Source organism: Cricetulus griseus, chromosome 7 (genome assembly GCF_003668045.3).
Source record: "Cricetulus griseus strain 17A/GY chromosome 7, alternate assembly CriGri-PICRH-1.0, whole genome shotgun sequence".
In the NCBI taxonomy this organism is placed as follows: Eukaryota; Metazoa; Chordata; class Mammalia; order Rodentia; family Cricetidae; genus Cricetulus; species Cricetulus griseus.
Window position 1 is genome coordinate 111,744,985 of NC_048600.1, and position 20,166 is coordinate 111,765,150.

The 20,166-nt window shown below is 49.7% G+C and overlaps 1 protein-coding gene across 4 annotated transcripts; it reads left to right on the forward strand.

Annotated features, from left to right (window-relative positions):
* Nucleotides 1-5,209: 5,209 nt before the first annotated feature.
* LOC103158907 (gasdermin-A) lies at nucleotides 5,210-15,710 on the forward strand. Of its 4 annotated transcripts, XM_027424126.2 has the most exons (11): nucleotides 5,210-5,423; nucleotides 5,604-5,784; nucleotides 9,488-9,653; nucleotides 10,601-10,697; nucleotides 11,173-11,220; nucleotides 11,564-11,590; nucleotides 12,106-12,126; nucleotides 12,750-12,904; nucleotides 13,349-13,463; nucleotides 14,796-14,869; nucleotides 15,046-15,710. In XM_027424126.2, exons 1-11 carry the CDS (start codon nucleotides 5,210-5,212, stop codon nucleotides 15,286-15,288), a joined length of 1,341 nt encoding a protein of 446 aa, XP_027279927.1. In that variant the 3' UTR covers nucleotides 15,289-15,710. The 4 variants fall into 4 exon arrangements, with proteins under 4 accessions (XP_027279927.1, XP_035303926.1, XP_035303927.1 ...); XM_035448035.1 differs by lacking the exon at nucleotides 12,106-12,126 and having other exon boundaries at nucleotides 11,173-11,258; nucleotides 11,545-11,590; XM_035448036.1 differs by lacking the exons at nucleotides 11,564-11,590; nucleotides 12,106-12,126 and having other exon boundaries at nucleotides 12,708-12,904.
* The last annotated feature ends 4,456 nt before the right edge of the window (nucleotides 15,711-20,166 follow it).

The following is a 20,166-nucleotide window of genomic DNA, read 5'->3' on the forward strand; positions in this document are numbered from 1 at the left end:
AGGGGAGTTTGAGGCCAGCCTGCACTTTATATTGAGGGGGGAGGGGAAGAGGGGAGAGGAGGAAACAGGCGGGGGTGGGGGGGTGGGGGGTGAGAAAAGGAAGAAGAGCACAGGTGCAGAAGCAAGAAGAGAGGAGAACTGCACCCCAAAACTCTTGGCCTCCAGTATGAGATATAAACACACCACCCCCGGGGCAGCTAACTCCTGCCCCAGATTTCCCATCATGTCTTCATCTCCAGCCTCTTTACTTCCCTTTACTTGAGAAAGTCTGGGGATGTGTCTGTGAGGAGACACTGTCCTCAGCATGCTCCATGCCCTGCAAATGCATTTCAGAACCTCCTCCATCCCCTGACTTGCAGACACCAGATTTCCCTGTTCTTGCCAGGATCGATGACTCTAAACCGTCTGCTTTTCTTTCTTTACTCTTTGGTCCCTGCCAAAGGGAAAAGTCAGCAGCAATGAAAAGAAAAACAAGCAAGGAAATAAAGCCCTGTCTTGTGTCTGTGTCTGTCCACAGAGAATTCTGCGATAGAAAGAGACAAGTCTCCCAAAGAGCATGCAGCAGGGGGACTTCCTCCTTTTCCCATTTACCAGCAACACACACACACACACACACACACACACACACACACACACACACACACACACACACACACACACACACACACACACACACGCATACAAGTGCATGGGAGTCAGGATCGGGGATGAGCGTCTGCTAGCACTTCCATGGATTGACCACCAGAGGGAGATAAAGATCAAAGCCTACCACCAACTTCAGTACCAAGTGCACAGCGATTTCTTTCCAGTTTGGGGTTAAGCCACTTTTTCTGGGTTTGTTTGTTTGTTTTTGTTTTATCCTCACTCTCCTTCTCCCTCCTCCAGATCTCTGGTCTGACCTCAGGAATTCTTACAGGAGCTGGAGAGATGGTTCAGTGGTTAGGAATGAGTACTGCTCTTTGCAGAGGGCCTGAATCTGATTCTCAGAACTAATGTAGGCAGCTAACTATCCATGGTAACTCCAGCTCCAGGGGGATCCCACAACACTGGCCTCCATAGCACTCACACACACACACACACACACACACACACACACACACACACATATACAAAATTAAAAAAATAAATAAAGGGCCTGGAGAGATGGCTCAGTAGTTAGCAGCACCGACTCCTCTTGCTGAGGACCCAGTTTTGATACCCAGCACTCTCATGGTGGCTCACAAATCATTCGAAACTCCAGTTACAGGGGACCCGACACCCTCTTCTGGCTTCTGTGGGCACCAGGCACATAGGCTTCTGTGGTACACAGACATAGATGTGGGCAAACACACACACACACACACACACACACACACACACACACACACACACACACACACACACACACTAAATTGGTCCCACTTCTAAGAACATTGACTACTCTTGCAGAGGACTGGGTTTAGTTCCCAGCACCCACTTGGTGGCTCCCAAACACCTGTAACTGCAGATCCAGGGGCTCTGATGCTGTCTTCTTGCCACACTTACATGTATTCAGGTAAACACTCTTACACATAAAAATAAATAAGAATTTAAAAGTTCTTAGAGTCATCTGTAGCACAAGGGTAACCCCAAGTTCAAGCATAACCCCAACACTCAAGAGGTTGAAACAAGAAAATCATGTGTTCAAGGCCACCCTGGGTTACCCAGACTCTACACACACACACACACACACACACACACACACACCTGCTGTCTTTGATAATAAGCAAACAAACTCCAAGGAGGAGATCAGGCATGTAAAGAGGCCAGGGCACCCTGCATGTGAAGGGCAGCAGCCCTGGGACACACCTGAACTTATTTTTGTTTCCTCCTTCTTCCTTCCTTGAGCCCTCTAAGCCCAGTGCTTAAAATACCATTAGTCAGTCTGGGGAAATGGTGCAACAAGATAGAAATAAGGCGGCTGTAGAACAAGAAGAATGACATCAGGCTGGGGAGAGAGCTGCATGAAGGAAGGACAGCAAGAGAAACGAAAGAAGCAAGATGAGAGACCAGAGGAAAGAACTGAAGAACTGGTATGGGGGCTTTGGGTCCTCAGGCAGAACAGGCATGTGTGTGACTTTACTCAGCTGCTGCTTCATAGATCTTTTAAAGATGAATGAGACAAGAAACCTTAGCCATCAGCCACTGGAGGAGGACAGACTCTAGACAGAACCTCACAAATGTCTGGCCCAGGTAGACGTCAGTCGGGCCTCCTTCCCAGGGCTGATTGAGAGACAGGAGCCTGCACGGCCCCTGGACCATAAACGACAGTCCAGACTCCTTACCAGTGAAGTGATTCAAAGAGACAGAGGCAGAGGCCGAAATCTGGGGGGGGTTGGGAGGACAAGTTAGCGTAACACACAACCACGTGGTTACACATGGATGTGAGCCACATGACAGAAACTAGACAGCCAATAACAGCCATCCCACACACCCAAGCCCCCCAACCTTGCCTCTCCTGTGGGTGATGGACACCTGACAACAAGCAACGGCTAGAGCTGTCTTAGTGGCTGATGCTGTACCAGAAAGGAATGAAGTGGATGGGTAGGGAGGCAGGCAAAAGGGTGAAAGATGAGGAGACCAGAGAGGCAGGACAAAGCGTTGGTGCACTTTGTGACACAGGGAGGAGTGATTTGAGAGCATCGCCCTATTGAAGGAGGTTTTGCGAAAGTAGAGTAATGAGGGGTTTGTGGTTGTTTGGTTTGGTTTGGGTTTTTTTGTTTTGATTTTTGTTTTTCTTTACAAGACAGGGTTTCTCTGTGTAACAACAGCCCTGGCTCTCCTGGAACTCACTATGTAGACCAGGCTGGCCTCGAACTCACAGAGATCCACCCACCTCTGCCTCCTGAGTTCCGGGATTAAGGAGTGTGTCACCACCGCCCAGCTGAGTAATAAAGTTTTTAAGAAGTTTTGTGGACTATGAGATTATCGCCTCATCCCTGCCAGCCCCTGAAGTCTATCCCTGCCTCCTCAGACATGTGTGTCCTGGTATCAAGCTGTGCCCGTGTAGTCAGCACCATTGGAGAGAGGCAGGTATGGATCAGCAGGCTGGTGCACAGAAAGAGGCAGGGCAGGTCCTCAGCGGCTCTGCTGCCCCTGAGCATACAGGGTTTCTTATCGATTATCACATCCACAGGCCTCAGATGAATCACACATGCTTCCCGGTGGGCCATGATGACAGCAGAGCCGAGATCCATCCCTTCTCACCCATACACGCAGACCAGCACACGCTCGGGTGTACATTTACACACACAACCAACTGCCACTGTCTCCCGTGCTCCCCAAAGTATCCACAAGCCCACTTGCAGTTGCCACTTCTTCTCTCTCGATCCCAGCTATCCACACCTACGCTGGCACCTGCTTGACAACTCCCTACCCACCCCCTCATCTCTTAGGAGGCCAGGGCCCAGGGCCTGAGGCGGGGCACAAGAGACAGGTTGGTGCTGTTCTGGAAGTGGAACAAAAAGGGTGGGGCCATTGAGACAGGCAGGGTCTGAGGAAGCCTGCATCCCGCCTCCACAGAGGCGTAAAGCAGCCTGTCCTGGTAAGGGACAGTCATTCTGTCAACCTACAGACAGAGCAAGCTCTGGGCCTTCCCCACACACCCAGCTGCCGGACAGGACCCAGCATCACTCCCTCCCTGGTAAGATCAATGACAGCAGAGGAGGCAGGGGACATTCTGTGTGTCTAGGGGAAAGGTTGGGACCAAAAACGTGTGGGATTTCTTATCTTTTATTGTGGCTGTAAAATTCCCCTGGATATCACTGGGAGTAGGTATCATGGTAGGCTTCAGAGAGGGAAGAGGGAGGCAGCCCTTCGAATGCCTCTCTGGTGGACAGCCTGTCCCAGGGCCGCTCATCTGGTCCCTGGAGGTTATCCTGTGTCACTCAAGCCCTTCTGGGAATGAGGGCTGAAAAGCACATTGGAGATGGCAGGGTGGCCCCGAACATCTGTGTCTGCACCTCCTGTCCTCCTACCTCTGTCAAGTACCACAAATAGGTGAGGTCCAGTTGGGCGCTAGGCATACGTCTTTAATCCCAGCACTTGGGAGGCAGAGGCAGGCAGATAGCTGTGATTTTGAGGCCAACCTGGTCTACAGAGAGTTCCAAGAGAGCCAGAGAAACTATCTCATGAGAGAGAGAGAGAGAGAGAGAGAGAGAGAGAGAGAGAGAGAGAGAGAGGAGGGAGGCCCATGGAGGCTATCAGATGGGTCCGCATCCACCCACCGGGATAACCTGGATGTGTCTGCTGGTTGCCCAGGCGATGAACCTGGACTTCAAAGACAGAGAGCTAAGATGGTGAACTTCAGGTCCTTGGACCTCACCCCAAAGTGTCTCGCAGGGTCATATTCACTCTTTCCTGGTGCTGATGCTGCAGAGGTGACTAAGCCCCATTTCCTGCCCTCTGGGAAACTTCAGTAGGCGAGACTGGCAGCTGAACAGATGGTGACAAGATGGATTAGCAGGTGTTTTCGGGAGTGGATCTACAAGGTGCCTTGGGAATACAAGCAGAGTCACTAACATGCCCAAAGGAGTAAAGGGCTGAGCAGCTGACCTGGATTGAGTCTTACAGCCGAATTCTTTCTTACTGGAAAAGGGATACACTGTAAGCAGAAATAACAAGGGCAAAGGAGTGAACAGGACAGAGCCTGGAGAACCAGGCCACTTGCAGCCAAGTTGCTAGAAGGCAGGTGTGAGGGATGCACAGGGTCCGAGCAAATGGACCCTGGCCAAGGAAAAGGCAGCTGGGAAGGTGCCCAGCTCTGACTGCCCAGGCTATTGGCCCCAGAGGGGGGTGCTCCCTTTCTTCCCTAGTGTCCCCAGGTCCTGGATACAGCTGTAACCTAGTGTGAGAGGAAGCCTTGCTTCCTCTACTGCTGACACGCCAGCTGTGCTCTGTGACTGTGAAGAAGTGAGCATGTAATAAGAAAAGAGTCCTTGACAAAGGAGAGGTCTGTCATCTCTTGCAGCCATGTGAATTCTGCAGCCCAGGATTCTTCATCACCAAATAAAAGACTCCTTGAGTTCCTTCCGGATCCAACATTCAGAAACCCAGGCCTCTCTAAGGTCTCCCCCAGCTCTAGCAGTGAGGCCTGGTGACCTACAGTGACCCCTCTTTACAAAGTCCCTCCTAGGTCTTGGTGTCCTCGGCAGCCATTGTGACATTCTCCATCTTTTTCTCCACAGAGACGATGACTATGTTTGAAAATGTCACCCGGGCCCTGGCTAGACAGCTGAACCCTCGAGGGGATCTGACACCCCTAGACAGCCTCATTGACTTCAAACGCTTCCATCCCTTCTGCCTGGTTCTGAGGAAGAGAAAGAGCACGCTATTCTGGGGGGCCCGCTATGTCCGCACCGACTACACACTCCTGGATGTGCTGGAGCCCGGCAGCTCTCCCTCAGGTCAGCCTCTCCATAGAGCTGGGCTTTAAGGGTTCCCGAACGACTAGGGCCAGCCATCTGGACCACAAGGAAGACTCTGAAGGCTTCCCTTGCCTGATGTGGTTAGGTGTCACCAAGGCCAAAGTTCTCACTGATGCTGAGGTGCTGGTGGGGATGCATCCTGTCTTTTCCCTCCCGCAGATCCAACAGATTGTGGGAACTTTAGCTTTAAGAACATGCTGGATGCCCGTGTAGAGGGAGACGTGGACGTGCCAAAGACAGTGAAGGTAAAGGGGACTGCAGGCCTGTCACGAAGCAGCACACTGGAGGTCCAGACACTCAGTGTGGCTCCCAAGGCTCTGGAGAGCTTGCACAAGGAGAGGTGAGAGAAGGTGGGGCTGATTGGGTGATGGGAAGGGGTTGGGCAGTGCATAGAAGGTGCTCTGGACCAGTGTGGAAGGGTAAACCTTCACCCTGACCTTTCTCAATGTAGTCTCCACAGGAGTAGGGTGGTGGGTAGCTCAATGGTGAGGTCTAACAGGTACAAGGGGAATCCTTTGCAACTATGGATGCACCCAAGCTGTTTCCTAAACATTCTTCCCATCCTCCAGCCACCTCCGGTGTCACTTCCCCACTGTCTCACACACACACACACACACACACACACACACACAGAGGCAGAGAGAGAGAGAGAGAGAGAGAGAGAGAGAGAGAGAGGACACAGGTGTTCATATTCACTTGCTCTGTGTGTGTGTGTGTGTGTGTGTGTGTGTGTGTGTGTGTGTGTGTGTGACCTTGGAAAAGTCACTTCCCAAGGAACTTGTTTGGGTTTTTTGGTTGTTTTTTTTTGGGGGGGGGGTTGTTTTATTTTTGCTATAGAATGATGAGAATGGGTGATAGTTTCTAAGGTTTCTTCAACCCTAAGATTGTGAAACATAATGGAAAAGGCAGTGGTCAGTAGTAACTGTTCCTTACAGAGACTGTCCTGAGCTCTCTCCCATGAAGCAAGCTGTAGACGGGCTCCATCTGCACACCTAGGGAATGCTGCCCCAGCAGACAGGGGTATGGCAGAAAGGATGTTCATACAAGGCTCTGGCACGTGTCGAGCTTGACAGGGGACCTGACTTTTAAATAATTAAGTAGTGGTTAAAAGCAGCAGGTGAGGACAGAAGAGGTCGGAAGGAATGGCTTAGATGTTTGACACGTCACCCAGTAAACATTCACAGAGTTCTCACTGAGCGTAAAACATCCTTTTATGTGCTGGTGTGCCTAGAATGTCATGTCCAAGAACCTTGTGGTGTAGGAGGGTGAAAACCACTGTGTAAGAGTAATTATCTAGCTGGGCAGTGGTGGATAATTACCACCTTTAATCCCAGCACTTGGGAGGCAGAGGCAGGTGAATCTCTAAGTTCAAGGCCAGCCTGGTCTACAGAGTGAGCGCCACGATATCAGGGCTGTCTGGAGAAACCCTCTCTCTAAAAATAAAATCAAAACAAAAGAGTAATTATCCAATGCAAGGAGTGACAGGTGCATGAGGAGCGCTCGGTTAGTCTTGTGGCAGCGGAGGGGGCTCCTGGCTGGGGAAGTAAGGCAAATCCTCACAAAGTGGTGCTCTTGGGTTTAGGCTTTGAGTGGTGAGTATAAATGCAGAGAGGGAGGAGAAGTATGTTGCAAAGGCGCGCAGGTGAGATATCTCAAAACCAAGAGGGGCCATAGAATAACAGACACAAAGGAGGCACAAAAGGAAGGAGAGAAAGTTGTAGGGTCTACCTCTGCCACTCGGGAGGCAGAGGCAGACCTAGAGCAGGTAGGAACCAGAAACTAGGTCAAGGAGCCCAACAAGTAGACACCAGGGAGACCCTGAGGTTACTCTGATGTGTCTCATGACAGACCTGACCAGGTGGAAGACGTGCATTAGACAGGAGCAGGGATCTCAGGAAAGATACTGTCCCGCCATCCATCAGAGGCATGCAATGAGGACATGAGCTGGGCAGTGTGGCCAGAACGCAGGGAGGAATGGTGCAAGGCTTATTGCAAAGGACAATGGAATGGATTAAACTCAGCAGCTGAGTGCAGAGTGATGGTGACGGTGTTGTTAAAGATGACTCTGAGTCTTGACTTAGGTTGTGACATTACAAGACATTAAAGGTGACATTACAAGACCAGAAAGACAGGAGAGAGGTAGTTCTGTAGGGATGGCTGCCAGCTCCCTTTGTGGCACAGCTGGGGTACCACTTGATAATGGTCAAGGAGTAGCTGGGAAAGGGGCTGGGAGCTCAAAGAGGGGTCAGGATAAAGATGAACATGTGGCAGCCAGCAAGATACAGATCAAGATGGCAGGAATCAGGTGGGGAGATGAGGAAGCTGGAGAATACTTAGAGAGAGGGGGCATAAAAACAGAATCTCGGGGACTAGAGAGATGGCTTAGCAGCTAAGAGCATTTGCTGCTTTTGCAGAGGACCCGTGTTCAATTCTCAGTACTCACATTGGGCAGCTCACAAAGCACCTGTAACTCCAGCTCCAGGGGGATCTGATGCTTTCTTCTGGCCCCCACACACATACACACAAACATTCACACACACACACACCACTAAAATCTCAGAGAGCATACAATATTAAGGTTCCAAATCGCTGGGCATTGATGGCACATGCCTTTAATCCCAGCACTCGGGAGGCAGAGACAGGTGGATCTCTGTGAGTTCGAGGCCAGCCTGGTCTACAGAGTGAGTTCCAGGACAACCTCCAAAGCAATACAGAGAAACCCTGTCTTGAACTCCCCCAAAAAAAAGAAAGAAAGAAAAAGAAATAACGCCAGCATGATGAAGATACAGACAGTGAATATGGAGTATCTTTTGAGATATTTGCCAATAAGGTGAAGGAAAAAAGTAGGTTGGTAATTTGAGGGAGTGTTCTGGAAGGAAAGTGGGTATTTTAGGGGCAGAGACATGTATGCTTACATATGGAAGCAAGAAGAAGGAGCAAGTGGAGATGAGGCCCTGGGAATGGCAAGAGGTGAGATTGTAGATGAAGAGACGGAGGGGATGGTCCACATCTGGGAAGACCTGAGTGTAATCCCCAGAGCCCACGTAAAAGCTGCACATATTGTCATGCTTTTCAATTCCAGGGTTCTTACAGAAAGATAGGAACAGATCAGAGACAGAAGAATCCCCAGGAGGGTGAACTGGAGGAAGAAGGACCCAGCTAGCCTGGTGTATGCAGACAACAAAAGATCTTATCTCAAACGAGGTGGAAGGCAAAGATAGACACGGGCTGTCACCTGACCTCCATACTGCAGTACATATCCAAGTTCACGTCTATCACACATGCACACACAGACACACGCACACACACACACACACACACACACACACACGCACGCACGCACGCACGCACGCACGCACGCACGCACACACACAACACACAGACACACACACACACACACACACACAGACACACGCGCACAGACACACAGACACACACACACACACACACACACACACACACACACACACACACACACACGCACACCAGAACATGAAAAAGGAGACAGGAATCTCAGACAAGCGAACAGAGCCAAAAGGGAGAAACTGCTCCTGGGCGGTAGGACGAGAGGAGGAAGTGACCATGAGGCCTCACTGCCAGGCCAGGTGCTGAGCCTCCGGCTGTTTGCCCAGTTTATCTTGCACCCTGGGAGGTAGTTGGCGTCATGTCTGTTTTATAGATGAGGCAACGCAGACTCAAAGCAGCTGCCCTGCCAGGAAGCCAGAGGTCTGAGTTAGCGCTGCGGTCTAATCTGAGCCCTCACTCCTTCCCTGGCACCTTACTGTCTAGATGCTATGATTGACAGATTAAAAAGTAGACACTGCAGGGCATAATGACACATGCCTTTAGTCCCAGGCAAAGGCAGGTAAATCTCTGTGAGTTCAAGGCCTGGGCTACGTAGAGAGCTCCAGGCCAGCCAAGACTGTATAATGAGACCCTGTCTCAAAACTATAATAATATAAATAATAAATAAATACAAAGCACCCGACACAGGCCCTGGTGAGGAGATGCTGAGTGATGTTCCTATGCTTCTCCTCCCTCAGGAAACTGGCAGCAGATCACCCGTTCCTGAAGGAGATGAGGGATCGTGGGGAGAACCTGTACGTGGTGATGGAGGTGGTAGAAACCGTGCAGGAAGTCACTCTGGAGAGAGCTGGCAAGGCAGAAGGCTGCTTCTCCCTCCCATTCTTTGCCCCACTGGGACTACAGGTTTGCTCTACACACACACACACACACACACACACACACACACACGGGGGGGGGGGGCTCCATTAACTGTGACTGAATGGTGCATACTCAGGGCAGAGGACCGGAAAAAAAAATGTCCAAAGCCAAGTTGGCCACACACCCCTCTCCTCTGCTTCGTGGTACCAAGCAGGACCAGTCCCTATTCCATATACCACAGACAATGTGGAGCAGGCCAAGTGCTACCGAGTGTGTCCTCATCCCCCACCCCCCACCCCCTACCCCACTCCCACCCGCCAAAAGCTGAAGAGCAGCGCTCTGCCTTGGTTTGGTGGTACACACCAGTAATCCCAAGCACTCTGAAGGCAGAGGCCCGAAGGGTCACAGGTTCTAGGTCAGTCTGGGCTACCTGGTGAGATGCCCCTGAGGTGTGGGTAGTTTCTTGCTTTCAGAAAGTCCTTACTTATAGATGAGACACACAGTTAAAGCACAGAGGATGTAGGCTTGGAAAATTCAGTAGAAGTAAGTGTATCACTTCTATCTATACATATATTTAGTGAGTGTATTCATGAGGGATGGTCTGGGATTGGGAGCCAGGGAGGAGTTAGTCATGGAAGACTTCCTGGATGAACTAAGACTGGGGCAGCTGGTGTAGAGGAAGGAGGGGCTGGGGCAGAGAGAAGCTGGGAGGCAAGACAGGATGATGCACAGGCAGGTGCTGGAGCAGGTCTGCCCAGTCCCCTTCATGTGTCCAAACCAGAAGCAGACCAGAAGCCCAGAGCGGTAGAGGGTGAGCGCTAGAAAAGAGTGGGAAGGCTTCAAGTCCAGACCACAGAGAAAGACAGCTGGAGGTCCAGCTGGAGGCTTTCCAACCGCTGGTCTCTTCAAGGCTCTCACACCCAGCTCCGCACCTGCCCCTGCTCCTACCTGGGATCTCAGAGGACTCACGGATATTGGCTCTATAATCCTAGGGATCTGTGAACCACAAGGAGGCTGTAACCATCCCCAAGGGCTGTGTCCTGGCCTTCCGAGTGAGACAGCTGATGGTCAATGGCAAAGACGAGTGGGGTGAGCAGAGACCAGCATGTTCCCCTCTTGAGATAAAGGTCACCTGCATCCTGGTCCTCTCTTGCAGGAATGTGAGGGGTGGGGGAGGCAGCATATTGTATTGCCCACTGCTGGAGATGAGCAAAGGCTGCTCTAGAGAAGGAGGGGAAGGAGTTCCCTCTTCTGAGTTCCAGGTGTCTCTGGGCACTGGGGAAGCTGTGGGGAGTGATACAAAGACCAAACCAGCCTCTGACCACAGGAGGCCCAGGGAGGAGACAGATCCTGCTGACACCAGTACTGGATTTCAGGGGAGAAAATGCTATCACAGGCGAGGCGAGAACTTACAAGTCCCAGCAGTAAGGGTAGGATAGAGAATTAGACAGGGCATTTGAGGGGCAGAATCTAACCCTGAGCGGGACCCTTCGTCTTGAGGATGAAGAAGGAAGGGTGTGGCAGCTGGTGTGACCTCTTGGGTGTCTTCTCTTGTCTATTACAGACATTCCACACATCTGCAATGACAGCATGCAAACCTTCCCTCCAGGAGGTAGGTGGCCTGCTTACAGGCTTGCCCCAATGTTATCTGCTGAAACCTCCCAGCCTCTAACAGCAGCAGCTCCTATCTCCCCCCCCCCCCCCGCCCCAGAGCATCTGCTCTTACTGCCTGGGCCCTCAGACAGATAGAGATATTGAATATAAATACTGTCCCAAAGAGACAAAGAAGCAGAGGCCAGAGGCACAATTAGAAACAGAGATTTGGAGACAAGGTGTGCTCCAAAGTTATATGGATGGGTGTGCTAACAGTAACAAGGCATTGAGGCTGTCTTGACAATGGCTTTAGTGCAAGACAGCAAAGGGTTTGTCCTGACAGATGTGCTCTGTGTTTTCAGAAAAGCCAGGAGAGGAGAAGTTCATACGTAAGTGTCCCTTTCTTTTCACCTCTTTCTTCAAGAAGAGATTCTTGAAGAGATTCAAGTTCAAATCTCTTATCTTCCTCCATCCTCTGTGGGACTGGCAGGGAAGATAGTGGGACCGGCCTCAGCAAACAGCACTCCCTCAAGTATGGCAGAACTTCCAACAGGAAAAAGCCATGGAAGGGGTAGATCTGTGGACAAGATGTGCAGGCGATCGGCTGCCTCAGACCTTTGTTGTCAAGGGCCTCAGTAGCTGCAACCTGTTCCACACGCAGGGCAGGAGGTGCTGAGTCACTCAGTTGCTGGGTGACACCAATTCTGTCTGAGTGCTCGGTTCATATTCTATTGGCTCTTCTGCTCCATGCCATACCCAGGCATGGAGCAAGAGGATTCTGAAGATGGCTGGGAGCTCCAAGGGGTGGTGCTGTCTCATCGTCTCCCGAGCCTCATTGCCTAGGGATGGCTGCCATTCTGAAGGACTGTGTTCTTACCTGTCTGTTTCCTTCTTATTTTCTCAGTTATCCAGGCATCTGATGTTGGTAAGGAGTTTGGGGAATGCTTTCAAGGCTTTACCACACAGGTAGGGAGAGAAGCATTAGGGTGGAAGGAAAAGGGAAAAGTCCGAGTCCCAGGTGCTGGGATGAGAGTCACTTCCAGGAAGCCACTCTCTCCAACACAGACTGGGTGAAGTTTTAGGATGTCAGGCTGCTGCTCACTGCCTGCCCTGGATATAGACCCTCTGCCATCTGAAGCAGTCCCAGCCTACCTGTCACTAAATTGTCAAAGGCATCATCATTTCCACCAACTCAAGAGAAGGGGAAATAGGCTTCCCCTAAATGCCTAGCTGAAGTGGTTGAAAACAGAAGTCAACTGTGCACTGATAAGGGAATGAAACCTGGTGGGGAGCGAGGGGGGAGGGGAGGGAGGGAGGCGTGATTAACTGTTAGTTGACTGCATGGGGTCTAGTCCACCTCCATGCTCCATGTTTTATGACGAGGCTTTAGCATAACTTCATAACACACATTGGTAAAGAGGGAAAGTCATATTGAAGCCGGAAGCAGGGCACTGGGTCCTGAGAAAGGTGTGACAGAGCCTACAGAGAGCATGTACTGAGTGGGAGGGGCCAAGCGAAGGGGCGTCTGCAGCATTGACTGTGCCCTAGGGGAGATGCATGAAGACTTCAAGACATTAAAAGAAGAGGTTCAAAGAGAGACTCAAGAAGTGGAGAAGTTGAGTCAAGTGGGGCAGAGCTCCCTGCTCACCTCCCTCAGCAATCTCCTAGGAAAGAAAAAAGAGCTCCAAGACCTCGAACAGACGGTGAGGTCCCATTGGGAAAACAGGAAGTGTGGGAGAAGGTATGTCTGGGAGGTGGTGGACCATTGCGGATGGGGAGGGGGAACTGACAATGGCAAGGAGTGGCCAGAGGCTATGGAATCAATAGCAGATACTTTTCCAAGGCTGGCCAAGGGTAGCTAGGCTGCTAGGCCACCACTGGCCTCTTAGTCCCTGGAAGGAGCATCGGTAGAGTTTTTGAAAGGCATGTGCGCCCTCTGCTGGTCAGAGGGTAGCAACAGGCCGTGGCGCCCTCTGCTGGATAACAACTTGAACCTTCCAGCGCTCAAAACCCAGGGACCAAGGACCTGACTAAACAAAAAAGAAATAGGAAGTGGGAGAGAGTCAGCCTGAGTCCAGTGACTATTGTGTGCTGGGTGCTGGGTTAGACCTTTACCTGGGAGATTAGTCATCCAGTTTTCCTCACAGCTTGAAGGAGCTCTAGACAAGGGACACGAAGTGACCCTGGAAGCACTCCCCAAAGATGTCCTGCTGTCAAAGGATGCCATGGGGGCCGTCCTCTATTTCCTTGGGGCTCTAACAGGTGAGTGAGACGTGAGTCAGACAGTTTTCTCTGTTATAAGAATAAATCACGTGTGAATGAATGAGTGGGTGCCAGATGGTTTATACTACAGTAGTTTATGTATACATTTTTTAAAAATTTGATTCCAGCTGGGTATATAGTTCAGCATACAAAATGCTAAGGGGCCCTGAGTTCAAACCCTAGTACTGGGTGAAGAAAAAATAACCATTAGTTTCATTCCTAGGGATTCAGTTGGTTATTTATTTGTTTATTTATTTAACTACACCTTTAAACCTTCTGCATGGGAGCTAAGTTCATCCCTTCCACGTTGTTGCCCACCTGTTAGCTTTAATTTCAGAGAGTAGTCAGTCATCTGATGGCTCAGTGAGTAAAGGCTCCTGCTGCCAAGCCTGATAACTGAATTCAATTCCTGGAACCTACAGGGTGGAGCACCACTCCTGCAGTTGTCCTCTGCTCTCCACACACACACCATAGCATGCAAATGAGTGTGCGTGAATGCATGCCAGTGCTCGAACACACACACACACACACACACACACACACACACACACACAATGTGGGGGAGAAGCTGGACACGGTGGTGCACACCTTTAATCCCAGTACTTGGGAGGCAGAGGCAGGTGGATCTCTGAGTTCAAGACCAAACTTACCTACATAGTGAGTTCCATGACATCCAGAGCTTCACTGTTATCAATAAATAAATAAAGTGGAGGTGGGGGAAAGAAACTTTCTGTCAAATGCCAAACCCAAAGGAAACCTCTCAACTATGACCCTCTAAACAGCCTGGGCTGTCACCACTGTGATAGCTCACGCCTGTAATGCAAGCACTCAGGAGGCTGAGGCAGGGCGATCACTGTGGGTCTGAGGCCACCTTGGGTTGCAGATCCTGCCTCAAAAACAAACAAAAGGCATGGCTTTGTCTTCTGCACAAAACTGCAGTGAAAGATTAGAATTTGGGTTTGCTGTGTTTTTTAGTGCCTGGAACGCACTATGTAGAACAATCTGGCCTCAACCTTGCAGAGATCTGTATACCCCTGCCTCCCAAATACTTACATTAAAGGTGTATATGCCACTTTACTCAGTCAAGGATCACAACTTTTTATTTAATGACCAGCAAAGGTGTGTGTTATAGAGCAGGTGTTCATCTCTAAGTGGGTGGGTAGGTGGATGGATGGATGGATGGATGGATGGACAGGCGGGTGGACAGATGGACAGGTAGATGGATGGAGTCATTGATTTTAGAATATGCAGGAATTCTGTAACTTCACTATTTGGAATCTGTGGTTCCCTCTGTACCAACAACACACTTTTCTTTCTCTGCTTTTCCCTCAGTGCTAAGTGAAGCCCAACAGAAGCTTCTAGTAAAATCCTTGGAGAAAAAGCTCCTCCCAGTGCAACTGAAGCTGGTGAGAAATTACAACAGACGCCAGGGAGAATTCTTTCCGGAGGGGGCAGCCAGGATCAGGGGGAACTTACAGGGGTCCCTGCTTTATTCCAGGAGCCCTAGATGTTTAGGGTAATCAGCCTGCCTGGGGGAGGAGGGGTTAGTTCCTCCTTTTCATGCCACTTTGGTCCCTTGCAGGTTGAAAGCACCATGGAGCAGAACTTCCTGCAAGATAAAGAGGGTGTTTTCCCCCTGCGGCCTGACCTGTTCTCCTCCCTCGGGGAGGAGGAACTGACCCTCACAGAAGCCCTAGTGGGGCTGAGCGGCCTGGAAGTCCAGAGATCGGGCCCCCAGTACATGTGGGATCCCGACACTCTCCCGCGTCTCTGTGCCCTCTATGCTGGTCTCTCCCTTCTTCAGCTACTGAGCAAGGCTTCCTAATGCCCCTTCTCTGCCCTCTCCCCTAGTGCCTTCCTGACCTTACTGTGCTCTCTGTAACACTCCAAGTCACCGCAGAGCCTCCACGCTGAGGATAACTGAAAAGCCATTCTCTGCTCGGTTCTGCAGCACATACCCTAAAACTGAAATGCCACGCTGTCATGCATGCTCAGCAAATCCCACCGTCTATCTTCCTTCTGTCCTCCACCTCAGCCACCCACTAAGCCCATCTCCGGATACTTATTTAAATCCTGAAGATACAAAATCTTTCAAAATCTTTGCAAAGTTAAGCCATTTCAATAAGAAAAACAAACAAGCAAACAAACATCAACTTCCTAGTTGAATCCTTCTCACTTCTGCCTTAAAAAAAAAGCTACCCTTACTGGAATGAATAAAAAACACGGTGTGGATCCTAGGACAAGCTATATTCTGGTTTTTTGTTGTTGTTTTCTGTAAAGGGAATCATTAATGTGTCCCAGGTAAAGAAACAGTTATTACCAATGTGTACATGATTCTGCTCACACTGTCCTTAGGCTGGCAGGAAGATGCTCCATGAACCCAGTGGGTTAGAACACACAATGTCCGCTCTGCATTGAGAAGCTCATCAAAACAGCAGGAGTTCACCATGTTCTCTAGTTCTACTTGAGGGCTTGGGAGAGGGAAAGGTCCACAGGTATATGATACAAGCCCCAAACAAAACAAAAACTTTCAAGTAGGTTAAGCAAAAACTGCAGGTGATCATAGTGAGACCCCCATGTCAATTTTTTTTGGAAAAAATTAAAAAAGAGGAAGAGGAGCCTGGTGTTGGTGGCACACACCTTTAATTCCAGTACATGGGAGGCAGAAGTGGGCTGATCTCTGTGAGTTCGAGGCTAGCCTGGTGTACAGAGCAAGTTCCAGGACAGGTTACAAAGCTACACAGAGAAGCCCTATCTTGAAAAAAACAAAAACAAAAAACGGGGGGGGGGCCCTTTGAGGGTCAATCGACCCTTTCACAGGGGTCTCCTAAGACAGTCTGAAAACAAAGATTTGCATTATGTTCATAACGTAATAAACTTAGTAGTAAAATTACAGTTGTGAAGTAGCAAGGAAATTTTTGTTTTTGTTTTTGTTTTTGTTTTTCGAGACAGGGTTTCTCTGTGTAGCTTTGGAGCCTATCCTGGCACTCGCTCTGGAGACCAGGCTGGCCTCAAACTCACAGAGATCCACCTGCCTCTGCCTCCGGAGTGCTGGGATTGAAGGTGTGTGCCACCAACGCCCATCGGAAAATCATTTTATGGTTGGGGGGTCACTACAACATGAGGAACTACTGTATTGAAGTATCAAAGTGTTAGGAAGGAAGGTTGAGAGCCAATGCTTTAAATGACTTTCTTTCTTTCTTTCTTTCTTTCTTTCTTTCTTCCTTCCTGTCCTCACTTCAGGATGGGTGTGGGAGGAAATAGTACAGATAGGCTTGGCCTGTATATCTTAATCTCATCAAATTTCTGGGTTCACGTCACCCTCCACACTTCTTATTGGGGGGTGGGGGAAGAAGGTGCCTGTGGGCCGTGCCATGCTTGTATGGGTCTGAGAACAACTTTGGGGAGTTGGTTCTCTCCTCCCATCTTGTATAGGATCCAGGGACTGACGTCAGTCACCAGGCTTGTCAGTGAGAAAAACCATCTCACCAACCCACCAGTATCTCCATCTCCTCCTCCCTCTTACGTGTATGGGTATTTTGCTTGCACACACAATATATACATATATTACCACTTGCATGCCTGGTGCTCTTAGAGGCCAGAAGAGAAGTTTGGGTCCCTGGAGGAAACTGGAGTATAGATATCTGTGACCTACTATGTGCGTGCTGGGCCCTCGGTCTCAGGTCCTCTGGAAGAGCAGCCAGTGCTGTTAACCTCTGAGTCATCTCTCAGGTGTGTGTACGGGCGTGCGTGTGTGCGCACACACACACACACACCAATCTCCTTTAAAGTATTTTATGAGTAGAATCTATCTCCAAGATTTCAGGCCCCCACTTCTTACTGACGTCCTTGCCCAGGCCAGTTCCTCCACACAGCAAGAACTCATGACCAGCTTAGCTGCCAAAAGCTTCATGTGTAGCCATCCTCCCCCTTCTTGGCATCTTCGGAAGCCCCCAGGTTCTACTGCGTTCTTCTTGTTCATCCTTTCCTTGTGATGTAAACTTAATAAAGAGGCGAGCTAGCATCTCAACTATCCAGAGAAATAACTTCTTTGCTCGGAAGGATGAATGACAAAACTGGTCTGTTTATTCCTTTACTGTTCCCACTCACCTGCAGTCCAGGATGTCACGAGGTCCTTAATAAGTTTATGCCTGTCCTCGTTAGAAAGCTCTGTTCCCTGTCTCCCAGCACTGAGGAGGGAAGGTGAGAGGACAGCTTGGAAGAACAGGTCCCAGGTGTGTGCCCTAAAACCGGAGCACACATTTCTGTTTGGCAAGTGATTGCCAAACAGAGAATTATTTGTCACTATAGAATAAAAATAATACAGAAGGTAAGTGGGGACACCAGAAAGGTGACTCAGCAGCACTTGCCGCCAAGCCTCATGACCTGGCTTCAATTGCCAGGCCTCACGTGCTGGGCAGAGAACAGACTTCAGAAAGTTGTCCTCACATACATAGTAGGGAGAGTGGCCCCCAAATAACTAAATAAACACAATTTTTAAAAAAAGATATGCAGGGAGCTGGACAAATTGCTCAGTGGTTAAGAGCAGTGGCTGTTCTTCCAGAGGACCCAGGTTCAATTCCCAGCACCCACATGGCAGCTCACACCTGTCTGTAACTCCAGTTCCAGGGGACCTGGTATCCTTACACCAATGCACATAAAATAAAGTTAAATAAAGTATCTTTTTTTTAAAAAAAAAGATATGCAGCTTCCAGGTGTGGTAGGGTAGATAAGGATCTAGTTGCCTTTTACCCCAGTGCTCTGGAGGCAGAGGGTGAACGTCTGTGAGTTACAGGTCAGCCAGGGCTACATAGTTGAGACTCTCAAAAAAGAAACAAACAAACATGTCCTAAGGATTTAGAAGATAGTCAGGACACATCTGTGTCTTCTAAATCCTTGTCAGAGCATGGGCTGAGCCAGTCCCAGCTCTGTTTACAGAGAGCAGGTTTCCATGCTGGAGTTGTTTTGTGCTTTGAGAAATTGGCCCCTGTATCTTCAAAACCAGTGCTGAAGGAGTCCTGTGGTAAAGGAATGGGAAGGCTTTCTGGTCCAGTTTTCTTCCATTCGTGTGTCCCATGGAGGACATCATTCTGCCCCCATTCACAGGTGTCTGGGTGTACAAAGACCTTCACAAACTGCTCCCTAGAGCCCCTTCAGCAGAGACTCCACCCTCCTCCTCCATCCCCACAGCAACTGCATCCCAGGGCAGAACATACGGAGTGCCAACTTCTTTCTCAAGGTCCCTGTGATATCACCACCCTTTCTGTTTTCATTTAGAAAAGATGGTGGTGGTGGTGATGATGATAAGGTGTGTGTGTGTGGTGTGTGTGTGTCTGGGTCTGTGTCTGTGTCTGTGTGTGTCTGTCTGTCCCATGCCACAGCTCCTGTGTGGAGGTCAGAGAACAACTTTGTGGAGTCAGTCAGTTCCCTCCTTCCACCTTTTCCTGTTTTCCAGGAATGGAACTCCTGAGTCCTCAGGCTGGTGGCAACACCTGTATCTACTGACTCACCTTGCTAGTCCAGTTGTTTTGAGTTTTTGAGAAGGCATCAAACTCTCACACTTTTCTGGAACTAAGTAACTCAGGCTAACCTCCAAATAATGACAATTTTCTCAGCCTCCCAAGTGTTGGGATTACTGGAGTGGAGCATGGTACCTGACTGGTACATTATGGGCTCTCGCTCTCTTTTTAAAAACATTTTTTATGGGGGCATGCCACAGAATGCTTGTGGAGTTCAGAGAACAACTTGTGGAACTTTTTTCTCTCCTTCTACCATGGGTCCCAGGTATCAAGTTCATGACTTCACAAGTGCCTTTATCCCCTGAGCCATGGCTCCAACCACATTATTATTATTATTATTATTATTATTATTATTATTATTATTATTAGAGACGGTTTTTTTTATGTAGGTCTGGCTGTCCTGGCTGGCCTCAAAGTCAGAGACCAGTCTACCTAGTGCTGAGATTAAAGGAGTTCACCAACACATCTGGCCCTACATTACATTCTTTTTGTTTCTTTGTGTTTCGAGACAGGTTTCTCTGTGTGGCTTTGGAGCCTATCCTGGCACTCACTCTGGAGACCAGGCTGGCTTCGAACTCACCGAGTTCCTCCTGCCTCTGCCTCCCGAGTGCTGGGATAATAGACGTGAGCAGGGTTTTGCAATGATCCTGTACGCACTGGCCCTGAGCCATATACAACTATTAAACTTGACTAGTTCTACACAAATACCCCCTACCCCAACACACTCCCAGGCTGCAGAGGTGATTGCCTCATATTCAGCACTATACAAAAACTTGACAAGAACCGGGCCGTAGTGATGCACTCGGGAGGTAGAGGCAGGAGGATCTCTGTGAGTTCGAGGCCAGCCTGGTCTACAGAGCGAGTTCCAGGACAGCCTCCAAAGTTACAGAGAAACCCTGTCTCGAAAAACAAAACAAAATCTGACAAGGAAGTTCGGATGCCACAGGGGTTGAGCTCAGTTCAACCTAACAGCCTAGCTACAAGTACACAGGTTCCTTTTCTTCCCGGTGATGGAAGCACCCGGCGGGCGTTGAGAGCGCGAGCCAGACAGATTTCACGGAGGGCCTGACCTGCACAAACCGGGCGAGCCTGCCAGGCGGGGAAGAGAAAAAAAAAGCCCGGCAACTTGTGATGTCATCTGGATCTGCGCTCGGATAGGCCCTACCCACTTACGCATTGGAGTC

Coding starts and splice junctions, on each gene's coding strand:
- LOC103158907 (XM_035448035.1), top strand. CDS start 5,210: ATGACTATGTTTGAAAATGTCACCCGGGCCCTGGCTAGACAGCTGAAC. Junction 9,654..10,600: donor TTGCCCCACTGGGACTACAG/GTTTGCTCTACA, acceptor CTATAATCCTAG/GGATCTGTGAACCACAAGGA. Junction 11,591..12,749: donor AGGAGAGGAGAAGTTCATAC/GTAAGTGTCCCT, acceptor ACTGTGCCCTAG/GGGAGATGCATGAAGACTTC.